The sequence below is a fragment of the Xiphias gladius genome, chromosome 18 (genome assembly GCF_016859285.1).
Source record: "Xiphias gladius isolate SHS-SW01 ecotype Sanya breed wild chromosome 18, ASM1685928v1, whole genome shotgun sequence".
Lineage (NCBI taxonomy): Eukaryota > Metazoa > Chordata > Actinopteri > Istiophoriformes > Xiphiidae > Xiphias > Xiphias gladius.
In genome coordinates this window covers 12,910,315-12,933,538 of record NC_053417.1, presented here as the reverse complement: position 1 = coordinate 12,933,538, position 23,224 = coordinate 12,910,315, and the positions used below count along the sequence as shown (strand labels likewise).

Sequence of the window (23,224 nt, the reverse complement as noted above, 5' to 3'; positions counted from 1 at the left end):
ACTCAGTATCACTAAAATATGAAGTAATTACAAAACCTGTCCATTTAATACAATTTTATTTGTTTTCAGCCCAGAAGAATGAAAACTACTAATTTGAAAAAAAATTGATATTTGACCAATTCAACTATAGTGAAAGGTCCATATTTAAAACCTGGATGAGACCAGTCTTGCACAAATCCGTGGAGGGATGCTCTATTAACTCTTCACAGATGATCCCTTTCAGCTGTTCTTTGCTGGAGGGCTTTTGTTGCTCTACCTCCCGCTATAAAATGCTCCAAAGGTGTTCTATTGTATTTTTCCTTTTTAAAAACCCTTGTGTGATTTATGCAGTGTCTTTGGAATCATTGTGATGGTGGGAAATTCCTCTCCTGCCAAGCTTCTTGAGACTGGGAGACAAAGTTTAATCTTGCAGTTTGTGCCATTTTGTGAGTGATAGTCACTGAAATACCAGTCTCCATAGATGGTCACTGTGCAATTCAGAAACACACAACCGTCCGTTTTTCAATGCAAGGTGTCGTAAATAGCCCACCGGTAGGTACTGGTGCTCTCGTCCCATACACTTGAGTTTAAAAATAATACAATTATTGTAAGTTGGTACAATATTGAATCATTCAACGATTTAGTGATAGTGCACAAGGGTGTATGTAGTATTGTTGTAAACTGTAAATGATGACGGCTAAACTGCCCATCGATATATGAAGTAAAACTATCTCCACCTTGACCAGCGGCAATATTAGTGACGCCTACACATGAATGCATCAGTTATTGTAAACCAATAATCCAGTGTATATTAATCCGAAATGGTCCATTCTGCATAATGAGTGCTTTTACTCTCGGTACTTTCACTATATTTTGATGATACTACTGAAGCAACATTTTGAATGCAGGATTTTCACTCCTTTGATTATTTCTTGCATCACTAACTGATGGTTACGAGATTAATCATGCATACAAGTTGAAAGGCCGATTAATGTAGCTATTATTTAAAAAGAAATACGTTGTTTCTCTTCCACCACTCCAATGATCAAAGAAAAGTCGTGCAGTGCTTTTTCGGGGTTTGGTGCGTTCACGTTATACCCTTTAAACCGTAATTACGAGTAGCCCATTAGGAAAAACCCTTCACGCCAACTTCTGACCTGTAATTCCGAGTCGGAAATATCGGCAGTTTCTGACTATGACCATATCTCCATATACACTATTTTTTTGTATGTGGTTTTACTTGAAAATACGTTACACAACAAAAGTAGCAAATTTAAGCTGTTTATCTGGTGGGACTACAAGGTTGGCACTAATGCATGAACACTCACACATTGGAATTTTTTTAAAACCTAGTTTTTCCGATTCTGTCGACATTCCCTGGATGCAGCATAAACCCTGCAAGGGAAAGGAAGACGGTGCCCCCCACCCTCATTCCAACACTATCATACTCCCTGTATACTACACTACGCACTGCCCAGTCAAAGAAAGGTGTGATTGATCTCAGTCAGTAAATACCCTCACCCCAAAAGACCTCAAATTATGGCTAAAATATTTTGCTTTGCGTTATAGTTTTAATCTGGGTGTTTTGTAGTGAGTGGTACCGTCGACAAGGAAAGATTGACTAAAATTATTGGAATGCGTCCCGGCGGTTACGCACGTTCCGTTTCCGTTGCAGGGCGGATACAAAAGGGTATCGCTTCCCGCGTGCGCCCTGGCGCCGTGTTTCGCCAAACCGTTCTAACACAAATTTTCTCATGTTTTGTTGGCTTGTTTATTGCTAATTTCAGTTGAAATGGAGGCATTTAACCAATTTATGTTGGAATATCCCGAATTAATGTATGGGGGAGTTGGAATTACAGCGTTTGTCGCCGGTGGAGCGCTGATATACAAAATTGCCACCAGGTAAGTTAACTTCAAGATTTTGCACCGCCGCGTTTGTTTTTAGCTAGGTGAACGTTACCATTAGAACAACTCGGCAAACCATGTTTAATGTGCAATGGTTGTTCAAAATTTCGATGATCCAAATATAATGTTGGCTGCAGATGATGCGTGAATGTATCTACTGTTTCCCGAGAGTGGTCTATTTATCTACGCTAGCCCATGCGCTAAACTTTGTTAGCTGTTGTGCTAACCAACATAAGCTAGTTTTGTGACACTAACATTAAGATAAATGGCTATTTTAACTATTTGAATGCACACATTTTCTAGTTTTTGGTGTCTGAAAACTTAAGTGCATAATTTTTTAAAATACTGACTCAACGTGATTGTTTTCACTCTTCATTTTTGTATTCATTACCAATGATGGACTTCCCAAAGTTTTGCACGCCAAGGACCTCCAAAAAGATTGATCTTAGATTCCGTACTCCAGTTATTAAATATATGTATATAAGAGCAAAAACTTCATGTATATAATAGTGATATTTAAGTGATACGATCCATGTGTTGTCTGGATCCCACTGTGGGAAACATTTGAACCTCAGAAATGCATCAACAGGTTTGATTAAGAAAGTCATGCTGGATCATGTAAGAACTCCACTTGTTCCATACAGAAAGAAGCCGACCCATTCAAATGTGAACTGCTGGTTCTGTAATGAGAACACAGTGGTGCCCTATGGGAACAGGAACTGCTGGGATTGTCCCAATTGTGATCAGTACAATGGCTTCCAGGAGGTGAGTTGGGAAAGTACAACACCTGTGAATTATTTTCCTAGCATGTCAATAAACTGCTGTGAATTAGTATTTTTTTTTTTTTTTTTGCCAATGCTGTGAGATGTTGTTTTTATTCTTCATTGTGTTGGTCTGTCTTGTTGTCAGAATGGGGATTACAACAAAATCATCCCAGCTCAGTACAAGTCACATCTAAACCATGGAGTATCTGGAAGCCTTCCCTCATCTGAGACACCCAAGACACAGCAGTGGGTCAACTGTCAGATGCTGCTGTGCAAGAAGTGCAATAACAACCAGTCTGCAAAGATCAAACAGTTGGCCTCATTTATCGCAAGGGATGATGTATGTACTCTGTTCTTTTACATTCACTGTAACACATCCTATTATTATAATGATGATGCTAAATTTGTTGTTTTTTTTTTCTTTTGTAGGAAAACTATGATGAGGAAATTGAAGCCTACAAGCACCACTTGGAGCAGACATATAAGTTATGCAAGCCGTGTCAGACAGCAGTGGAGTACTACATCAAATATCAAAACCGCCAGCTACGTACAGTGCTCTTAAGTCATCAGCTTCGATGCACCAGAGACTCATTCAAGAGCTTTGTAAAGGTCAGTGTAAGCCAAATCCAAAACCAGATACTTGACAAGTGGTTACTTTTAGTATTTGGTCATTATAAAATGTACACGATTTATGCTTATTCTGTTTTAGCTTTGTATTTATACTGAATGGTATTACTTTACTGAAATTATTTTACAACACCAAAATAATACATTTCATTATTATTGTACATGAGCAAGATTTGTAATAAATCTACTTTTATATGCACAGGCCCAGAGCTGAACTGATAAAATGCGATTAACATAGCCATTTCAGTGTTTGCCCTGGGATATTTTTTTCAGCAGTGGTGCTTTTGTGCTTTCTTTCACAAGTGCACGGTGCCAGATATGTATTTACACGTGTTGCTGAAGAAATAGCTTGAAACGGCCGTAGAATCTTTATAGATAGGGTTATTTTTATTTATTTATATGAAATGCCTCAACACAGAAACTATATTTTTATTGAACATAGATAGAAATATAGTATAAAATTTGTTCATATTTGAAGTTGGCAACCTACATGATCAGGATATTAATAAAACCATCGTGATTTGTTTGTGCATGCAAAATAAAAATTTCTGCTTGCACTGTTCATTCTTAAGCATAGAACTCAGAAGCCCATTAATGTCCAAATTACTCCAGAGTGGGAACTCATTTGTTTGCACATCATTTTTGCTATTCTCAGGTTATGAGCGTTACATGTCAGATAAATAAACTGATAAGTTGGGAAATAATGAAGCACAGATATTTGTTTTGCTTGAACAAATGTGCACAAATGTAAAAAATGAACGAGACCACTTTGGAATCATATGGGCATTAATGAGATTGCAGCAAAAAGTGTAGTACTTAATTCATCAAATGGCTCAAGCAAAAAAAGTGTGTGTGTGTGTGTGTGTGTGTGTGTGTGTATACAAACAAATTTGAAATGGTTTTATTCAAATCCTGATCACATGGGGTGCCACAACCTCAGAGATGTGATGTTTTTAACAATGTTCGGAAGTGTTCCTTACAGATGTTGGTAATTCAGTACACCATCGTCTGTAGACACCCACCCTGAGTAATTAATGTGTAATGTGCAGGTATTATGGCAACATATGGAATGGGCTACGCAACTGTTAAATTTGTAGGATCTGGATTAGTAGTCTCTGCCATTTAGCACCGCTTGTAACAATCACTTTGCTGTCGACATTTGGAAACATTCACTTTGTTTAACTCAATTCTGGTAATTAGCTTATGTTATATTTCCATTGCATTTGCCTAAGACGTTAACTAAGTAAAAGACTTTCTGTTAGGAAGGGGTATGTTTTATTTCATTCACCCGGCTTTCACACATGGTGTAATCTTTGGTTGAAGTGAAAACATGAATCAGTTTCACCATCTATTGTGTATTGTTGCTTGTTCTTATTATAATATCCAAAAAATTAGTTTCAAAACAAATGAAAATTAATTAACTATGTTAAGACTGTAAGGATTTACAATGAAAACATGTTCTTTCCTACAGAGCTCCCATTCTCTCTCTTCTCCCATGGGGGTTACACTGTTAAGGGCACTTGCCTTCCTGCTTTGTGCTTCCCTTGTTGCTACATCTTTCTGTGAATTGCCGGACCAGCCTCTTTCACCTAGTGGCCCACAGACATTAAGTGGTGGGGTCACTACTCCTAAAACCTTCAATGAATCCACCCCCAAAAATGAAAGCAGCGGAGATGCGCCTGTATGGCAGGGTCTGCTGGAGCTAATCCCAAACAAGACCTTAGAAAATGCCAAGCTAGTGTGGCAATATGGAAGGGACAACCAGCTGGCTGTAGTCTCTGTTGGCCTGTTGACTTGCCTCACTGCTATCTTCTTAGCAGGACCCGTGAGGTAAGCAGTCGCCCCCTCTTTATTTGCTTTTGGAAAAGTCATCCAAGACAAGTTTAATTTAAGAAAAAACAACTCTGCAAGTTCATGTTTATCTGCATTTTCAGGCTGAGGAGAATTGATGCCGCGTGCTCTGTCCTGTGGTTCTTCATCCTGTGCCTCTACCTTGCCGAGAGCTACTTGACTGGTGCCTCGGGCTGGATGGACAAAGCCAAGCACAGTAGCGTCTCTCTCTGTTGCCTAGTCAGCTTTGCTGCTGCTGTGTCAACTCGCAAACCACTGGGTCTACGAAGAGGCAAATATCGAAGGTCAGAATCTGAGCAGTAACGTTCAAATTGTGTTTGAAACATGGGATTGTGTAAAGCATCTTCTTTCCATGAGAGGTTTGTGTTCTTTAGAATCAGATCAAAATACATTAATCTAGAAGTGTTTTCAATTTCCCTTTTTATTTATTCTTTTTGTTATATGTTTGGGACATGCTGTGTTTTGGTTTTTTTTTTTAAATTAACTGTCCACTTATTACCCACAACCCCCCTCTTTTTCTGCTGTGTGTGAATGACTGTGAGGTTATGATATGTGAATGGCAAACTTAAAGCATAGGATTGTGTGTGTGGCCCATGATAGGAACAAAAGACTAGTGCTACTTGCTTAATCACATCAAAACCTCACCTTCAACTACACAGGTTCTTCTAATGTTGCCTGATCTGTGTAAAATCTTGGAGGGTAAAATCATTTTACAGTTAATGGTACTGATAAACAAAAACTAATAAAATATTAGATACCACCTCTCAAGACTTACCAAGTACAGTATGCAGAATGTGTTTTGTGGGAAATTGAGCCACAATTTCTATCAGATTAATCCTGTTTATTAATCTGACTTCTTGCATTGCGAATTCCTTGTCAACTACAACAAATTGGTGATGGACTGACCTTCAGAGTTTTAAAAACAATTTTTAATAAAAAATTTCATTTTTAAAACCAGTGGAATTTTAGCATACAAGTACACAACTAGTGCTAAACTATGTATTCTAAACTGTACTGTAATGTTTAAAAGCATTTTGAACGTCCTTATTTATTAACTATCCTGTGTAGCTGTGGGTTGAAATTGCTCACTAACTACAGCTCAATGCATGAAACACTAATTTGTAATGACACTGCAGGCCATACTCAAGATGTGTATTTTTTTTTTTAATAATCACATCCCTCCAGTATTGCCTCACATCTACAATTTCTGAACAAAGAATGCCTTGGATGTTTCCAAAAGGGTTCATCTTGAGTCCTTTGAAGTCATAATTTATTAGTGGCCTCTGCAAAGAATTTCGTAGGAATACAACATCCGTGCTGATGCAACTGATCAGTTCTCAAGGCAGAGCTGGAAAGTTTTGCCACATATGATATGTGGTAATGTTTGTAGTGAATTGACTGCCATTGCATTTTCACCCTTTTGGTTTTTTTTTTGTTTTTGTTTTTTTTTTCCCCATCTTATGATGGGAATGTTAACATGGTAGTGCAAGGAATGGTTGATGAGCTTATTGCCATTTGAAAATCTTTGAAAAACACTTAGCTGCTGGGGAAAAGCAGTCACTAGTTCATCAATTTTTTTTTTTAAATTCCATTAATAGTTAACACGTCTTGCTGTTTGCTGCTGTTTTCTGGCCCCTGTTGTTGTGTTCTTGTATCCCTGTTATTTCCCATTTGGATTATGCTTCAGTTTTTTTTTTTTCTTTATTTAAATGATGCATGAACTTCACTGTACGCCCATAATCCCTGCAAATAATTTTTGTTTAGTACATTTCTCCTACTGTATATTCAAGTCAATCTCATTTATGTAGCCCAATATCACAAAGTCGCCTTAGTGGGCTTTACATTCTATATAGCATACAAACGCCCTCTGTCCTTTAGACCCTCAATTCGGACATTGTTTTTCTTACTCCCTGCTGTGCCGAAAATGGTCTCTTAAAAATATTGCCTCTAGATGACAACCTGCCAGGTACTTACTTTTGCATTTGTTTGAGGTAGTCATGTCAGAGTAGTAGTTTCTGATGGCCTTGTTGTATCAGTGCTTGAACACGCAAACATTATGAAGTGCTCATCTCTGCAACTGTATAGGGCCACTGACAGGGAATCTTTCAAGTGTCATGGAAATCTGCAAGCAAGCAATAAGAGTTGTAAGACGTGATGTATGAAGTAAGGTTTATCTCACATGTTGTGCTTATACAAGATAATTCACTACAAACTCAGTGGTATTGCTTGGTTTACGCTTGTCCAGAAAGGGTTATCTTTTATCCTAAGATTTTATCAGTTTCAAGTAAGTCGGAAGTGAGATGTTGTCATCTTTTTCAAATTTTGTTTGAATAAGAATTTGCAATCGTTTCATTTTTGAAAACTGAAAATAATTCTGATCTTTCCTTTACCAACATTCTAACCTGTTGATGTATTTAAAACTGACAGACAAAACTTATCCAGTTGCATTTCACTTCACCAATGTATTTTCATTAACCCATTGTTCTTCTACTTTGTTGGAATGTATTGAGTGATGGGGGATATTTATCAGAAAATGTGAATAGGTATTACAAACTAATAGCTGTAGAGTGCCTATAGATTGTATTTGGTGGGTAGAATATGGCATAAATTGCATGTTGTCTTGTAGATGGATTTATTTTCTTAAACCAGCTCCTTTGGTGCAGTAGTCTCAAAGCTTTAAATTGTGAATTTTTGCAACAAAAGTGCTGCCAAATCTAAGACGCTACAGATGCAGTTGTAGGTTATGAGTAAAGTATTAACTATTCATACAGTGTAATTTCTGAGTTTGGAAGCTATATTTGACTTTTGCCTTTAGAAAAAAAAATCATCAAATACAAAGATTGAAATACTCTAGTCTCTATAATACAGCACTGGTAATGACCGAGAGTCACTTCTTTCTCCATCATGTGAATAACTGCATCTTAAACACTTGACAAAGATAATCCTCAAAATTAAAGCACATGCCCTTATGTAGGCAAGATAGCTGAAAATATAGCATGACGTACTGAAGAAGGGTTGTATGATGTTTTAGTTTTGATGGACTTAACATTGACAGTGGACAGCTCAATGGTCTGCCACCTGGCTGTGTGCATTCTCAAAGATGTTTCAATAATATATTTTTACGTTTTTGTTTGTGTATGTAAGATACAACTTACAATATATTATCTTTGCCAATGTTTTACGTGCTATAAAAAAGTTTGTATCGCCATAAACCTCTAGTGTGCATGTTTTGATGTAATCATAATATATAGCCTGAGTATATGGCTATTTGTGTGTGGGGGTGTTTTTTAAAAGACAATTCCTGTATTTACCTGATGAACTATGACTTCACCTTCATTTGTTTCAAGTATTTAGCTCCAGAAGCACTACATTCTAACTTGTACGTTAATCATAAATTTAAGTTGCTATATGCAGCTACATTATACCATTGCCACAAACCTATTTTATGGTATTGTAACAGTGAAAGCTATAGAACTACCTTTTTTCAATAATAGAACCGTGAATGTTAATGTTTTTACTGCACTGTGTTATTCTAGAGATCCACTATGTAACGGAAATGTGATTGTTATACCTAAATGTTTTAGTGATTGTGTGTGTGTGTGTGTGTGTGTGTGTGTGTGTGTGTGTGTGTGTTGCAGAAACACAAAAGGACTCTATACTTTAAAAAAAACTTTTGAGGTTACTGTGCCAAATCGTAGTACTTTTTACAATTAAGCAATTTGCAAGTCCAAGCTACAGTACAAATAAGATAATGAAATAGTAACTGATCAAATTGAGATTCTATGTATTTATACATTTTGTATCAGCCTCAGAAATGGAGCTTAATCCATGCTGAAAGGCTTCCTGCAACATGCCCAAAGAAACATTGTGTTTTGGGTGCTTAAATGCTGAAGTCCAGTGTTTTGGTTTTTATTGTCAGGCTCCAATTTGAAGACTTTGTAGGAATGCTTGCTGTACAATGTAATAAACAACTGGTGAAAGGATTTGCCTTCTGTTTGTTTTTCGTCAACACAAACCAACCGTCTTGTCCACTTCTGCATGTTTTTGTGTAGTTTGAAATACTAGCGTTATTACACAGCATTAGAGTTAAAGTAAAATGTCAGCTTAACGTAAGCCACTGCTGTGATTGTTTTTCTAGAAAGACAAAGTTCGATTGCCACTGAAAGGAAACTACTTTTGACATGACATGTATGGGCCATGGACTGTGTGTTGTGGAAGAGTGAGAGTTGAGCTGTAGTGCTGGGCAGCATTTCTCCTGTAGCTTTTGTTCTCTAGACACTTTCAGCTGCTGTGTCCAACAGCTGCAGCAACATTTCAATGACAGCCTTGCCATAGACTGCTGCCATTTAATAAAGCACTCCCATTAAATGGATATCAGAGCTGCTTGGTGCAAAGTGTGCACTGACTTGATTTCAAACACTTCTTGTACCTTGTAATTCACACTTTATTGAGATTGATGTGGAACCAATATCAAATTTGAACTTTGTGATTTTATGTTTAAAAACAAAAACTGAATTACAGTGAATTTACAGCACTATTTTTAACGCTCTTTGTGGAGTTATCATCTCATACTGCTGTTTTTTTGCACAAAATTATATTTAGTTTTTTCTGTGGTATTGAAACCTTTTTGACAGTTTCATTAGAATTTTGATGTCTGGTAGACCATTACGTTGCTCTTGTGTTGCAGATACCTTGCAGGCAGCTCTGCAGTCCACCTCTTCAGCAGCCAGCCTCCTTTGCTCTCTACGGACTTAACAGACTCCTTCATCCCCACCCCGCCCCCGAACCTCTCCAAGCTCATCAGCTGCCATAAGAGACATCGAACATGCAACGACTCCCCTTCCTCTCTGCCTGGGCGCCTTAGCAGAGCCCTCTCCCTTGGCACCATCCCCTCCTTCAAAAGGACAGGTAACATTAAAATTATTTCCCCAAGTTTGAGTTGACAGACCAAAAAAAAAAAAAATCATCTAATACTGGCAGATTATTCCGTGCCTTTTGGGAATAATCTGAAGATGACTTGTTTTTATTGGATTTAGTCCAGTGTTAATTATTTGTTGTCTAATAACTCCAAAAACTCACTGCAGATATTTTTAGGCACTAGTGTGTAGTGTTTTCCAGGTAGCTGGTCCCTACCTTCAATGGGGTGAGATGGGAATATTCAGCCCACTTCTGCCTACAGTTCTAATTGCAGTGGTTTCCCATGTTTGAGCTTGAGTTGCTTCTTGCAATGTGTGCTGCCTTGCACATAGGCAAGATTTATAATTGATAAAATTCAGTAGCCATATTGTCAGTTTCTGCTGCTTGGTGTATAATTGGGTCATGGCACTGTTTCCAAACATGGGAAAGACTCACTGATTTCTAAAAAAATATGTGAAGGATTCAGCATTTCATAGCAAAGATTAGTTATATCCAATGCTGAGGTGCTTTTGTTTTCATGTTGTAAGTGAATTCATAACTTAATATTTTTAGTTTTAAAACACAAATTAAAAAAACTACTTGTCTGGAGGACAAACTTTGTAATGGAGATGCTGTTTCTACCTATCGTCACACCTATCTTTGGCATTTTTGTAGTGCAGTTTCTTCACCTATTGGTCAACATACACGCAGATAACGATATATCTGCGTTGAGCTAATGGCCAGAATTTCGGCCTGGCCTATTTATCAGTTGAAATCTTATTTTGTATATATTATGATGAAACTGCACACAAATATGCATTTAACATATATTATGGAAGTAATAGGATTCTACAATAGATGGTCCCATCACTTTCATAATTTAAAGCTCCACTTAGAGTTGAAATGATTAGTTGATAAACGGAAAGCTAATCAACAACCTTTTTTTATAATTGATTTTCATCTTTCAAGCAAAAATGACTTAACCATACTGAATTCCAGCTTTTCAGTTGTGGGGATTTACCACTTTTCTTTATGGCAAAGGAAACTGAATTTTGGACTCTCTTTTTAAGAAATTGTGAGCAGCATTTTTCTTTTTTTAAATTTTAATTTTAATTAAAATTAGGGGACAGAAAATCAGGGGCACTAGGGGACAGAAAATCATCTAAATAACCTAACAGATAAACCACTACTAATTATCACTCAGGTTTATAGTTGTTATGGCCCAATGTGTTATCATAAAGTTGCCTACTTATAGGTTTATCAGACACAGATTAACCTCTTATTTGGAGTTGTTTCTGACCAACCGACACTAACTGACCAACTGGCTACTGCAGGTTTAAGGAAAGCCCCGGTTTGTGGTTGTGGTGAATGGTGTGATGTATATTTCAATGTATTTTCAGATTCTGGTTACCTGTTTAGTGGAAGCAAACCAGCCTCACAATACAAAGACTCCCCGCCCTCAGGTATTCAAACTCCTGGTGATTTTGTGTTCTCGGCTCAACCCTGTATCTTAAACAATTCCTAACCCTTTAAGAGCCCTTGATTGACATTTTTCACTGCTCTTTTCACACAGACTACTTTTCACTGCAGTCTGGGAGCCGCCCGTCATCACCGAGCCCCTCTCCAACTCCTTCAATAGCTGGATCATGTACATCCAGTTCAGGTTCTGCCAGACATCGTCGTCCCCTCATCAGCCCTGCTCGCCTCAACATCTGTAGCCAGAAACTGTGGCTTTTCTCAGCAGACCCAGAACCCAAGCTCTCACCCCCACCTGTGTCTCCATTATATTCCACTGTAGGGCCGGCCTCTCCCATTTACAGTGGCTGCTTTTCCCCTGACATATTACCCTTCCAAAGCCAAAATGGTAAGTACACCTGAGGTTAAGCTGTTAAAAGTAAAATATTTGTTTTAGGGGGGGTTGTAGCAGCATGTATTACTGTCTACCTGAGTGTCATTCATGATACTACCACCAGATGGCAAAGTAAAACGTTCACAAATCCTACACATAGTGGCTTTAAAGAGAGAGAAGATTTTGTAACCATGAAAGAATTCAAATTCAGTAACTTCATGCTCAGATGGTTTATATTTGGCTTCATGGTTTACCTGGATGCAGATTTGAGTTTGAGAGACAGCATGGTGCTTGATAAGGAAGAGAAAAGTGAGACCGGCAGCTCCTCAGGGTCCTCCACATGCCTGGTTGGCACTACAACCCAGGGGCTGGAGAGCACTCCTCCTCCAAAAGGTAAGCAATCTGATTCAAACATGGCAGGGAGATGGAAACTGTGTCCAGTCAGTCAAAAATCATATTCAGTTTTGATTTTTATGGCTATTGTCTGAATGGGTGTCATAACCACATCTTGGTCCTGGGAATTCTGAAATACAATTGTAATCCTAGTCTGGTGTACAGTTTTTAAAGTATAGGTTAACATTTTTTCAAGTCTGTCTTTAAACTATACTTACATGCTTATATATACGTTGAAAGCATTATCTGTGTTTTTGTCCATCTGGTCCCTGTGGATTGTGAGATACAAAAAAATTGACCTGGTTAGAATGTAAACTCCGTGGCAAATTTCAACAGACCGTCTTTAAAAAGAAAATCAAATTTTGCTTCTCCTAAATGTAGGAACTCCCATTTAGAATCTTTTGATTAGTTTAGTGGAAAGAGAGATGCAGGAGCTGTTAGACTGAAAAATAAGGTATTCAATAGTTTATCTAAACAAGAGGGGATGCCTTGCGTGCTCTGTCCAATGATTATGTTCTTGCTTAAAAAATGCAGATGGAGGAGATCTACATCTATATCAAACCAGACTACGAAGAAGAGGTTTATAGATGGTTAAGGGATAACATCTTTTTACAGAAAACCAAAAGGAGACCCCGTTGCAATAATCCGAAAATATAAATTTAAATAAACATTTGAAGTTGTTGGTAGAAAAATTAGATGTCAAAGAAAAGTGGAGTGTATATGAAAATACACTATCCGAGAATACAAATTCTCTATACGCTGAAAAATTGATACGCTCAGTGACTGAGAATGTTTATAAATTCATACAGTCCTTCCAGCCCCATGTGAAAAGGTGTTTCTGTCTGAAGATTTTCCGCTCATTGGATCTGAGTAAAACTCTAGAGACTGTTGCTTGTGAAAATCCCAGGAGATCATCAGCAGTTTCAGAAGTACTCAGATCAGCCCGTCTGCCACCAGCAATCTGCCACGGTCAAAGTCACTGAGATCACATTTTTTTCCCCCCAGTCTTATGTCTGATGTGAACATTTACTGAAGCTCCTGACCTGTATCTGAAGTGTTTTATGCATTGCACTGCTGCCACTTAAATGGCTCGATAATTGCATGAATAAGCAGGCGTTCCTAATGAAGTGCTTGGTGAGTGTATTTGGTAAAGATCAGTTACATTTGTCTGTTACCCAGTCTACTTTATTAGGTCAGTATTGTCAGTTTTGTAGGCAGTTTTATGCAATCTGTATATTCTCAAAATACACAGGTCTCAGAATACACCGTCATAGTCCTATTCCCATGTACCTAAATCTAAACTAGCTGACATCTGTATCAGTTCTGAAGGAAAATATATTGGTTGACAGTAAACATAACTAAAATGTACAGAAATTGGAAAACTTTCATGCCACATTTGAAAATGATGCTGATGATTCTCATGAAATTAATTTGCTTTCTCTGTCACACCTCCAGGTTTTGTGAAGCGTCTTATCTTGCCGGTGCTTTTAACAGTGAGCCTGACCGCCAACCTGTTCTTCGTCTGCCTCTGTGTGTACCACTACTGGAGATGAACTGTCGATGGGTTCTGCTGTTGTTTTTTGTGACCTGCACAGAGTGAGTCGGCCTGTGGCCATTGACAACCCTGTCATGTCTGTAGACCTGGAGGTCATTAAGCAAAGCCAGAAAACATCACCTTTCTGGCAGTTGCTTGTTATTTGTTGGTGCTTAGTAAAAATACAGATGTCAGCTGATGGATTTCCAACAGCAATATCTCCCTTTTGATTGGAGTTACGAGAATACTGTGCTGAAAACGGATATTACGCTTTTAAATTTGTGGTTCATGACTGCTTAAAAATATTTTTGGCTTTTGTGATCTGGCCTTGTTTCATCCATTGGTTGATGTACTGCTTCTGTTACTTGAACACAGGTGCATGTGTAATTTGATTTTAAAACGCTCAGTTCTGGAACTGATGCTTGATGGCTTTTTAAAAACCATGCTGTGAAATGTGCAATAAACATTTAATGTTCAGTCGATGCTGCTCAGACACAGAGGGTCATGTCTTACCTACTTACTGTAAATTCTCATATATAAAATCTGGTATTCAAATAATGGCAAAGCAGCGAGCAAGTACTCGAAGTGTAAGAGCACTTGCTTTGGGGGGGGGGTTATTTGTAGCTTAAAACAGCTCACATGTTAAATTCAGTATAATTTCCACAGCAGAAATTCATCAGTACAAAAACATAATCATGTCATATTCATATTTATTTTTTGTTTTTGTTTTTTGTAATTTTTAACTCTAATTCCAGTAATTTCTTCTTTGGCATACAACTGATCGATGTCAACAAAACCAACACCACCTGATGTTTTTTCACACTAAAAGCCAACTTAACATGAAAAGGCAAAGTGGAACGCCTCACATGACTCTTGCTGTAATGATGGAATTAGTCCTGTGGAAATGAACATTATACTGATTTTTTTTTTTTGATTTTTTTTTATTTATTTATTTATTTATTTTTTTAAATACAACAGGCACATATTGAACAAGTTTAGAGTTTGCATTAACTGGGGAAAAAGGGCAAATTAGAGAAGTCTGTCTCAAATAATGGAGGTAAATAATAAAGGCTTTGGCCACTATTTTGAGAATTTACAGTATACTGACTGTGATGAGTGCATTTCCTCTCCCAAATGAATTTCCAGTACTCTACATTAGCCAAAAATTGGAAAGCATTAAGCAGCATGCTATATTTGTTGTGTTGTAGTTGGTTTTGCATTTTGAAAATATGTACAGATTTTCACTTTGTAATGTCATAATTTCGCAGCACTGGTGTTTACCATTGCCTTGCTACATACAGACGGGTGACAAATTAAAGGAAAAACCAACATAAAGTGTGTTACTAAGTTGTTGGGCCAATTTGAGCCGCCAGTACAGCTTCAATGTGCCTTGGCATTGATTCTCCAAGTCTCTGGAGCTCCACTGGAGGGATGGAACACCATTCTTTCAAAGGATATTCCTTCATTTGTTTTCGTGATGATGATGGTGGTGAGGAGAGCGCTGTCTAACATGTCAGTCCAGAATCTCCCATAGGTGTTCAATTGGGTTGAGATCTGGGGCCTCATTTATAACTGTTGCGTACGCACACAAGAGGGCCTGAAGGAGACGTACGCCACTTCACACAAAAAAGTTGGGTTCTATAAAAACAAACTTGACGGGAGACTGTGCACACCTGTACAGAAACTCTGACCCATGCATATGAACATTTTGGAGACCGGAAATTGGCAGCGTAGATGGTGGCGTGGTGAGGGATTGAAGCCAGTGAATTTAAGCCAGATTTTAGAAATTAAATGTGAGACGCATCATTATACCTATAATGATGCCTCTCACACTTATTTCACTTCATATCACATGTTGCTTATAGATCCACTTTCTCTTAAACATTCAAATTAGCAGTGTTATTTGGGCTTGTGCTAGTTTGCCATAACTATTCCATAAGCACCTTCTGTGAATCTGCAAACAGCAGGGAACAGTGAAAGGAGCTGGATACCTTGCTGAGAAGTTGGAGGTGTGCAGCCGGTCACATGCAGCTCTTCATGTAACAATTCACTGTGGCTGCTCCTTCTTGTTCCACTACTCTCTGCAGTATTTCAAACAGATCCACTGTCCAAAAATGCCAAAAATTACCATTGTGTTGTTTTGTAGATGCATTTTTGATAAACGACAGCAGCAAGTGTAAACCTCAAACACATTGCATTTCCTGTTGTGTTTTTTAGATGTTTAATGTGTGATTTCATGAGCTATTAAGTGTCTACAGCCCATAGATGCTTAACAAATACCAGGAGGTGAGCATAACTGTGCCTCCGCTGGTAGGTCCATACTCTGATGGTGCATGACAAAGCGTTCAAGGCACCCACCTCCATGTTTGATCACTTGGTTTTAATCTCAGAATTTTGTCCTGTTTGTTGCAGTAAAAGCTGCCGCAGCCATCAGTCATCAGAACTTGTTTTGTTTGTAACAGTGCCTCCATTCTCCTCAGGAACAATATGTAAATTAATATTCAGGAGGGATTTGCATTGACAATTTATAGTTAATTGTGGGATTGTTTTGGGCAGAGCATGAGGTTTACAAAATTGCGCAAGTGATTGAGATATGCACTGCGCGCACAATTATTAGGCAGGTTGTATTTTTGAGGATTAATTTGTTATTGTACAACTAGTGCTCTTGGTCAATCCAAAATGTTAACAAACCCTCAAACCTGAACATTTAAGTAGTAAAAGTTAAGTTTTGGCTTTCTTAAGAGAATATCTATATGTGCAGAATTATTATGCAACTAAATGAAAAACAAAGATTTTCCCATCTCACTTGTTTGTTTTGTCACCTGTTAAAGTGAGTCTAATACCTCAAAATTTACAAATAAAGGTTTCTGAAATTTAAAAAAAAAACCCTCCGTGACCAATATAGTCACCGTTCTTTTTGATAAGTCACAAGCCTTCCATTCCCGGAGTCAGTCAGTTTCTTGATCTGGTCAGAATCAACTTTTTGTGCAGCTGCAACCACAGCCTCCCAGACACTGTTCAGAGAGGTGTACTGTTTACCTTCACTGTAAATTTCCTGCTTAAGAAGGGCCCAAAAGTTCTCAATAGGGTTTAAGTCAGGTTAAGAAGTGGGCCTTGTCATTAGTTTTTCATATTTAAGGCTTTTACTGGCCAGCCACGCAGTGGAGTACTTTGTTGAATGTGATGGAGTGTTGTCTTGCATAAAAATCAAAGTCTTCTTGAAAGATGCAGACTTTTTCCTGTACCACTGCTTGAAGAAAATTTTTTTTTTTTTACAAGTTTTGACTTCTCAGTCAGTTAAATCTTTTTTTTTTTTTTTTTTTTTTTTTTTTTTTTTTTTGTCCCATTTTTCCTGAGAAGAATCTGCCTAATAATTATGCACACCTTGATATAGGGTGTTGATCTCCTACGGCCACACCCTCCCTCATTACACAAATACACATCACCTGATATGCATTAAATCCAATAAGCATTCAAGTTTATACAGCTTGGAGTTGGAAATTATGGATAAAATGATTTGGTCAAAATAACCACTTGCCTAATAAATGTGCCCACAGTTTATAAAGGGAAATTGCATGGAGGCATGTGTTCGCACAGTTTTAGAGGTCTGATTACTTTTTTGCATATGCCATTTTTGGCTTTTGTGTGCTTGGTGTACTCTTTTAGTATGGATCCTATGCTTTTTTTTTAATATATAAATGAGGCCTTGCGTGCCATAGCATATGATATGAACATCATCATTGCTCTGGTTTTCTTACATATTGCACTAATGAACCAGCATCACGGTCATCAAATGTGCGCTGTCGACCAGTTTTCAGCCTCATTCACTGACGTCTTTCCCATAGATTCAACTGCAGATGTCACTTTAGTCACTGTTCATATTGAAACAGAGGCCAACTGAGCAGTCTTAGTGAGTGAAGCTCCGTGCCCCAACGAAGTGGCTTCGATCTTTTCCTCTTGCCATCTTGATACAAAATCAGAATCTACTGGGCTTGCTCAGCATTTTATTATGCTTATTTATTATACCTGCCACAGAGCATGACTGAATATTAACTGCTTAATTGTACCAATGCAGTGAACCTGTGTGGAAGCATCTGCGTTCATTATGTTTCTCCACTCGTTTATTCAGGTTTTTCCTTGAATTTGTCACCTGTCTGTATATTCAGCTTGGAAAGATTGGTGTGTCAAACTCTATCCTGTTATGTTAATTTATTATACAGTTTACAGTCAGTGTTTTTAATATCATGGTCATTTATATCTCATACCAAAGTGACACGTCACAGTTACTACAGACATAGTTCTTGCACAGACCCATTTAATTTTCTGTTATCTCTTATTAGTGTCCTATTCACAGGCTAGTTTGTAAGGGGCAAAACTCCTAATGTCAAGTGCAATATAAAAAAAATTTAATCTCTAATCTATAAAAAGAAATTGTGTTCACATTTACATGACGTTTGCATAAAAGAAGGCAGAGATTCAGAGAGAAGTTAACTGATCTGTAAAATTTATACAGACTTTTCATGTAACTTTAAAACTTATGCGTTAAATTGGAAAGATTTTTGCAGTTTTTCTGAATTTTGTTTGCAATTTTTTTTTGTGCTTGGTTTTGTTGTATTTTTAATAAATATAATCATATGATTTTAATTCTGTTCTATTAGAGATGAAGAGCACAGATGTTTGATTTATTGTTTGTGTCAATGCTGAACATATGATTTACAGAAAGTTGTACATTTGGTACATTAGGTTACACTTAGCTTGTTTCTCATGTAAAAAAAATCATGTTGTTAGGCTTCTGGGTGTTTATTTTCAGTTTTTTATTGTTGAATGACCATGCACCTGATTATTTAGAGAGTAATACGTATGTTTTCCTTGAGTGATTACTGGGTATGTAGTTTTTCTCACTTAATGCTAATCGTAATTTGTGGTAATTTTAAAGTGCACTTGTCCGTTTGTTTGACGTTGCTATTTTGAGCCAAAGTAATAATTAGTGAAACAAATATACAACTTAAGTTTGAGAATTAAAGCTTGCTACTGAAAGACATCTAAATGACTGGGAATTGTCTAGAAAACTATCATTAGACAACCTTACAATAGTTTTTGAAAGCTATTATAAACTTTCAACATACTGGATACAAAAATTGTGCATTTGTATGTGATGTGTAACCTGGCGTATGTTTATTTTTTCTCTGAAGAAATGTCAGTAGCTGAAAGATCATGTACATATTGAAATGTACATGTTCTTTCAGCCATGCTGAACTTTACTGAATGAGACAAACCTTATCGTTGTTCAGTTCAAGATAAAATTAATTTATTTTTGGATTTGTATTTATTTTTAAATTTATATTTTAAAGTGTAATAAACTATTATGCTTCTTCACATCACCATTATGTTAAATCAGTTTTCCATTTCAGAGTCTTTGACAAGATGTATGAATTTGTTCTCTGTTAATATTTTCACTAATGGTTTGAAAGGTTGATATTACCGTGTTCAGCAATGCAAATGTTTGTCTGCAAACAACTGTTTGGTCTGTGATTGTATGGAACAACATTGGCTTGTTTCATCTGGACCAATACTTTTTGAATAAAGTGTTTTGGGTTTGTGGTTTTTTTTTTTTTTTTTTTTTTTCCTCCTAACTTTTTTGGGTAATGCGTTTACTCCCTGTCCAGGTACAAAAATGTGTTATTTCTAGGTGATACATAGGAAAAAGATAATGCTTTGCAAGCTTTTCTAAACTCGCCCCCTTCTGGCACTTACAGCTCGTTGAACCTTCAATTCACCTGCAGCCTCTTTCCCTCTTTAGATCTGTGTTTATTCTGATGATGATGATTTTCTTTGAACATTTCAGTCCGACGGCAGACTTTGTAAGCTGAATGTACTCATCACTGAAAATGTTGCCATAGTGATGAGAGACTGAATTTGACACAGTTGATGAAGGAGCAACTGTAAGTGCATTACTGACCAAGCAGTCAAGGACAAAGAAAACACAATTATTCTCAGGTTTGTGTCCACAAATTTACTCCCCCACAACACTGATGTTTCCAAACTCAACACAGTCACAGCTGTTATAAACTCTCAACAAGGTAAGGAGGTGAGGGAAATGTTTGTGTTTAGCTGCTCTAAAAAGAATTTTAAATATGAAATATATAACTTTTTTTTTTTAACTGAACACAATTCCCTGTGCAGGTTATGAGAGTGGTCACGTGACTGCTCATAGCCACTTAACCAATTTTTTCATTGTTATAAATTGATTCTCTTATCAGCAGTGCATCTTGAAGTAGTATTATTTTACACCCCTGCAGTCTGATGTATGTGTACAGGTACATTATCATAAAGTAATTATAAGTGGTCCAAACTATACCTTGATTTCAATCTCATTCATTATATAAAGTAGGTGAAAAACTAAAACATTAACCACTTCCTGTTTTTTCGTCGGTTGTTATACCTAGATCTGACTGAATTTCAATTTTTGGTGACTTCAGGGCAGTCATATCTTCTGCCTTTTTAAATTTCTTGTTCACGAGTTTACAAATTGACCTAAATCAGTCAGACTTTTGTTAATGGATCTATACATGAAAAAGGTCATACTCTGAACTTAATTCTGAAAAAGCTATCCTCTCTATATCATCACAGGTCAATTGTGTTTAATTCCTTGTCCTGTTCCTTACCCTAAGTTGACATCTGGGTTTTTATGCACTCACTTTGTTTCCTCTTCCATTCTACGTCAACTTTCAGTTACTTGTGCTGTTTCCCTTTTTGCTTTTTTGATTAGAGCCTCCCCTTCTGTTATCTTTGCTCTGTACAAGTCCAATTGTTTCATCAGTCTTAACCACACTGCCCCTCTCAAAAGGAGAGAGCCCAAACCTAACATTCAACCTTGGCTCAATACCACTAAGCCTGTACAAAAAGAACGTGGGAAAGCTGAGTAATTCTGGAAAAGAGAATAAATTATAAATCTTTTATGATAAAACTTGATATTTACCAGGGAATACTAAATAATTTCTGTAGTTATCTCATATAACTACCATACACCAGGGATCCTTTTTAGCATTATCATTTTGGTTGTGTCCTTGACTGTCGTGTGAAAGACGAGGAATTTAACACTAAACCAGTGTCTGTCTTTAGCACTAATTTCTATTAAACGGAAAACTTGCTTTCTGGATATTTTGCCTTTCACATTATTTAGTCCTTGGACATGGTGGTCTCCAGTATACTTGGTCTTGTCAACAGGTGTTGTGTTATTCTACTCTTACTCGGTCTAAAATAATTAGTGGGGCCACCAGTACTTAACAAGACTGGACATCCAGCCATGCCAGTGGCTCTGTAATGCTGCACTTAGGGACAGCAGTGGTTTGACCTAAATGCTGACATGCTTACACTTTCACAATGACATTAACATGCTGATGTTTAGGGGGTATAATGTTTACCATTGTCAACATCTTATTTTAGTGTGTAAGCATACTAACAGTTGCTAACTAGCCCAAAGTTCGGCTGAGGCTGACAAGAACGTCACTACATTTTATGTTACGTTACTTTGGATCACCACAGTTGGTGGTATTACTACTACTATTATTGTTGTTGTTGTTGTTCATCCTGAGGGCAACATGAATGTTTGTGACAAATTCCATGACAATCCATCCAAAAGCTGTCAAGATATTTCACCCTGAACCAAAAGTGTCAGCCTCCTCTTGGCAATTGAGGAAATCTCAGGGGATCACCAAAGTCATTAGGACTGTCTCTCTGAGAAACACTAATTTCAGTACAAAATTTCATGACAATCCATCCAGGATATTTGAGATATTTAATTCTGGACCGAAATGGTGGACTAATTTACCTATATTGTCATTCTTGGAGCCACATTGGTAGGATGGCCAAAAAGCCACCTTTGACCTGACAGTTTTTAAATAATTTTTTGGAGGAAGTCTCTCTGAAGACTTTTCACCCGGACTCTATTTAAGTCATAGTAATATTTTTGGTACATTTTAGTGTGGATTTAAGGAAGTAAACCCTCGAGGATCCATCTTAGTCCCATCCATCCTTCTCTCTCTTTACAGTACACTTTCTCTTTGTCAAATCTTTCAGAAGAAAAGCATGCATTTCTTTGGACTGTTAATACTGCTGTCACGCTGTTATATCTCCCTCTCAAACCAAAATCAGTATCTCAGTCTTTTATATCATGATCTGAAGAAACGTATTCAAAGCTTAAAGGAATAGTTGGACACTTTGGAAAATAAGCTTGGCTGGAGTCTTGCAGAGAGACGTGAGATCAATTCCATGGTCTCATATATGTCCAATATGAAGCTGAAATCAGCAGCCGGTTATCTTACCTTAGCTTAAAGACTGGAAATGGGGAAACAGCTAGCATCTAAAACTCACTAAGTAACAAATTATATCTGGTTTGTTTAATCCATACAAAACCATAGTTTAAAAATTACAAGATGCAATTTTCATTTACCCTTATGAGTGTTTTGTTGTTGTTGCATGCATCATTTCCAAGCATAGCTTTTGCCATTGTTTTTATTTGTTAATCATACCTTTTTTTTTTTTTTTTGTTTTTTTACTCTACTTTTCAACTCAGACGTCCCCTTGAGATCAGTATCTCTTTTTCTTGAGAATTTTTGTCATAATGACAAGACCATTGTTACACAATCCAGAGGATGGGACAGGAAAACAGAAATAATAATATGCATTAAAAAGAAGAAAAAGCACAACAACAAAAAAAAGAAGCACAAACATAACAATTGTCCAGGAAGACAAGACGCCCTTCTTGACCCCCCCACACACACACACACACACACACACACACACACACACAACTGCGGGTAAGCCCGCAGACAGTAAACAGGTCCTACATCTCAATGTCACATGACCAAAGTATAAGTATGTTTTCTGTGGTCAGTGATTATGGTGATGGCTATGTTGCTGTGTGGTTTTTAAAAAAGCAGCTTGTTTCAAGTTAAACCTTTAGCTATGCTTTCATTACTAGAGTTATACCTGCAGTTCATTCAAATCCCAGCAGAAATAACCTAAACTCTGTAACCCTTTATGTATAAAGTACAGTATTGGGGTTCACGTCTGAGTTCCAATCCAAAGCAGTTGCACTTCTTGTCAGACACAACTGGCAAAAGGTTAAATTCTGTACCTTTTTTATAGATGGGGTTTTTCTGGAACACAGTTGAAAATAGTTCTCTGACTGTTCAGGGTTGAAGGGTGGGAAGCAGGTTCATACTTTCTATCTGCAGCTCTGGCCAAAAGTTTCTCTTCTGCACAATCACTTCCTGTTTTCACCAGCTGGTCTGAAGTGCACTCACAAACATGCTGTGTTTTTCGGAATACAAGAACTGAGTCTGCCAGATCTTATGCGCTCATTGCAGTAGCCTTTATGACATTATTCAACAGGAAACCAGAGTTTTCAGAGTTACTAGACCA

At 37.3% G+C, this 23,224-nt stretch overlaps 1 protein-coding gene across 1 annotated transcript; it reads left to right on the top strand.

Annotated features, from left to right (window-relative positions):
• The first annotated feature begins 1,696 nt into the window (after nucleotides 1–1,696).
• On the top strand, nucleotides 1,697–14,733 carry tmem201 (transmembrane protein 201). Its single transcript, XM_040152669.1, is given in 12 exon segments — nucleotides 1,697–1,881; nucleotides 2,529–2,649; nucleotides 2,794–2,988; nucleotides 3,078–3,220; nucleotides 3,222–3,251; nucleotides 4,749–5,105; nucleotides 5,210–5,410; nucleotides 9,814–10,034; nucleotides 11,423–11,485; nucleotides 11,596–11,886; nucleotides 12,136–12,264; nucleotides 13,720–14,733. Coding segments are annotated over 12 exon segments (1,959 nt in total). The 5' UTR covers nucleotides 1,697–1,771; the 3' UTR covers nucleotides 13,818–14,733.
• The last annotated feature ends 8,491 nt before the right edge of the window (nucleotides 14,734–23,224 follow it).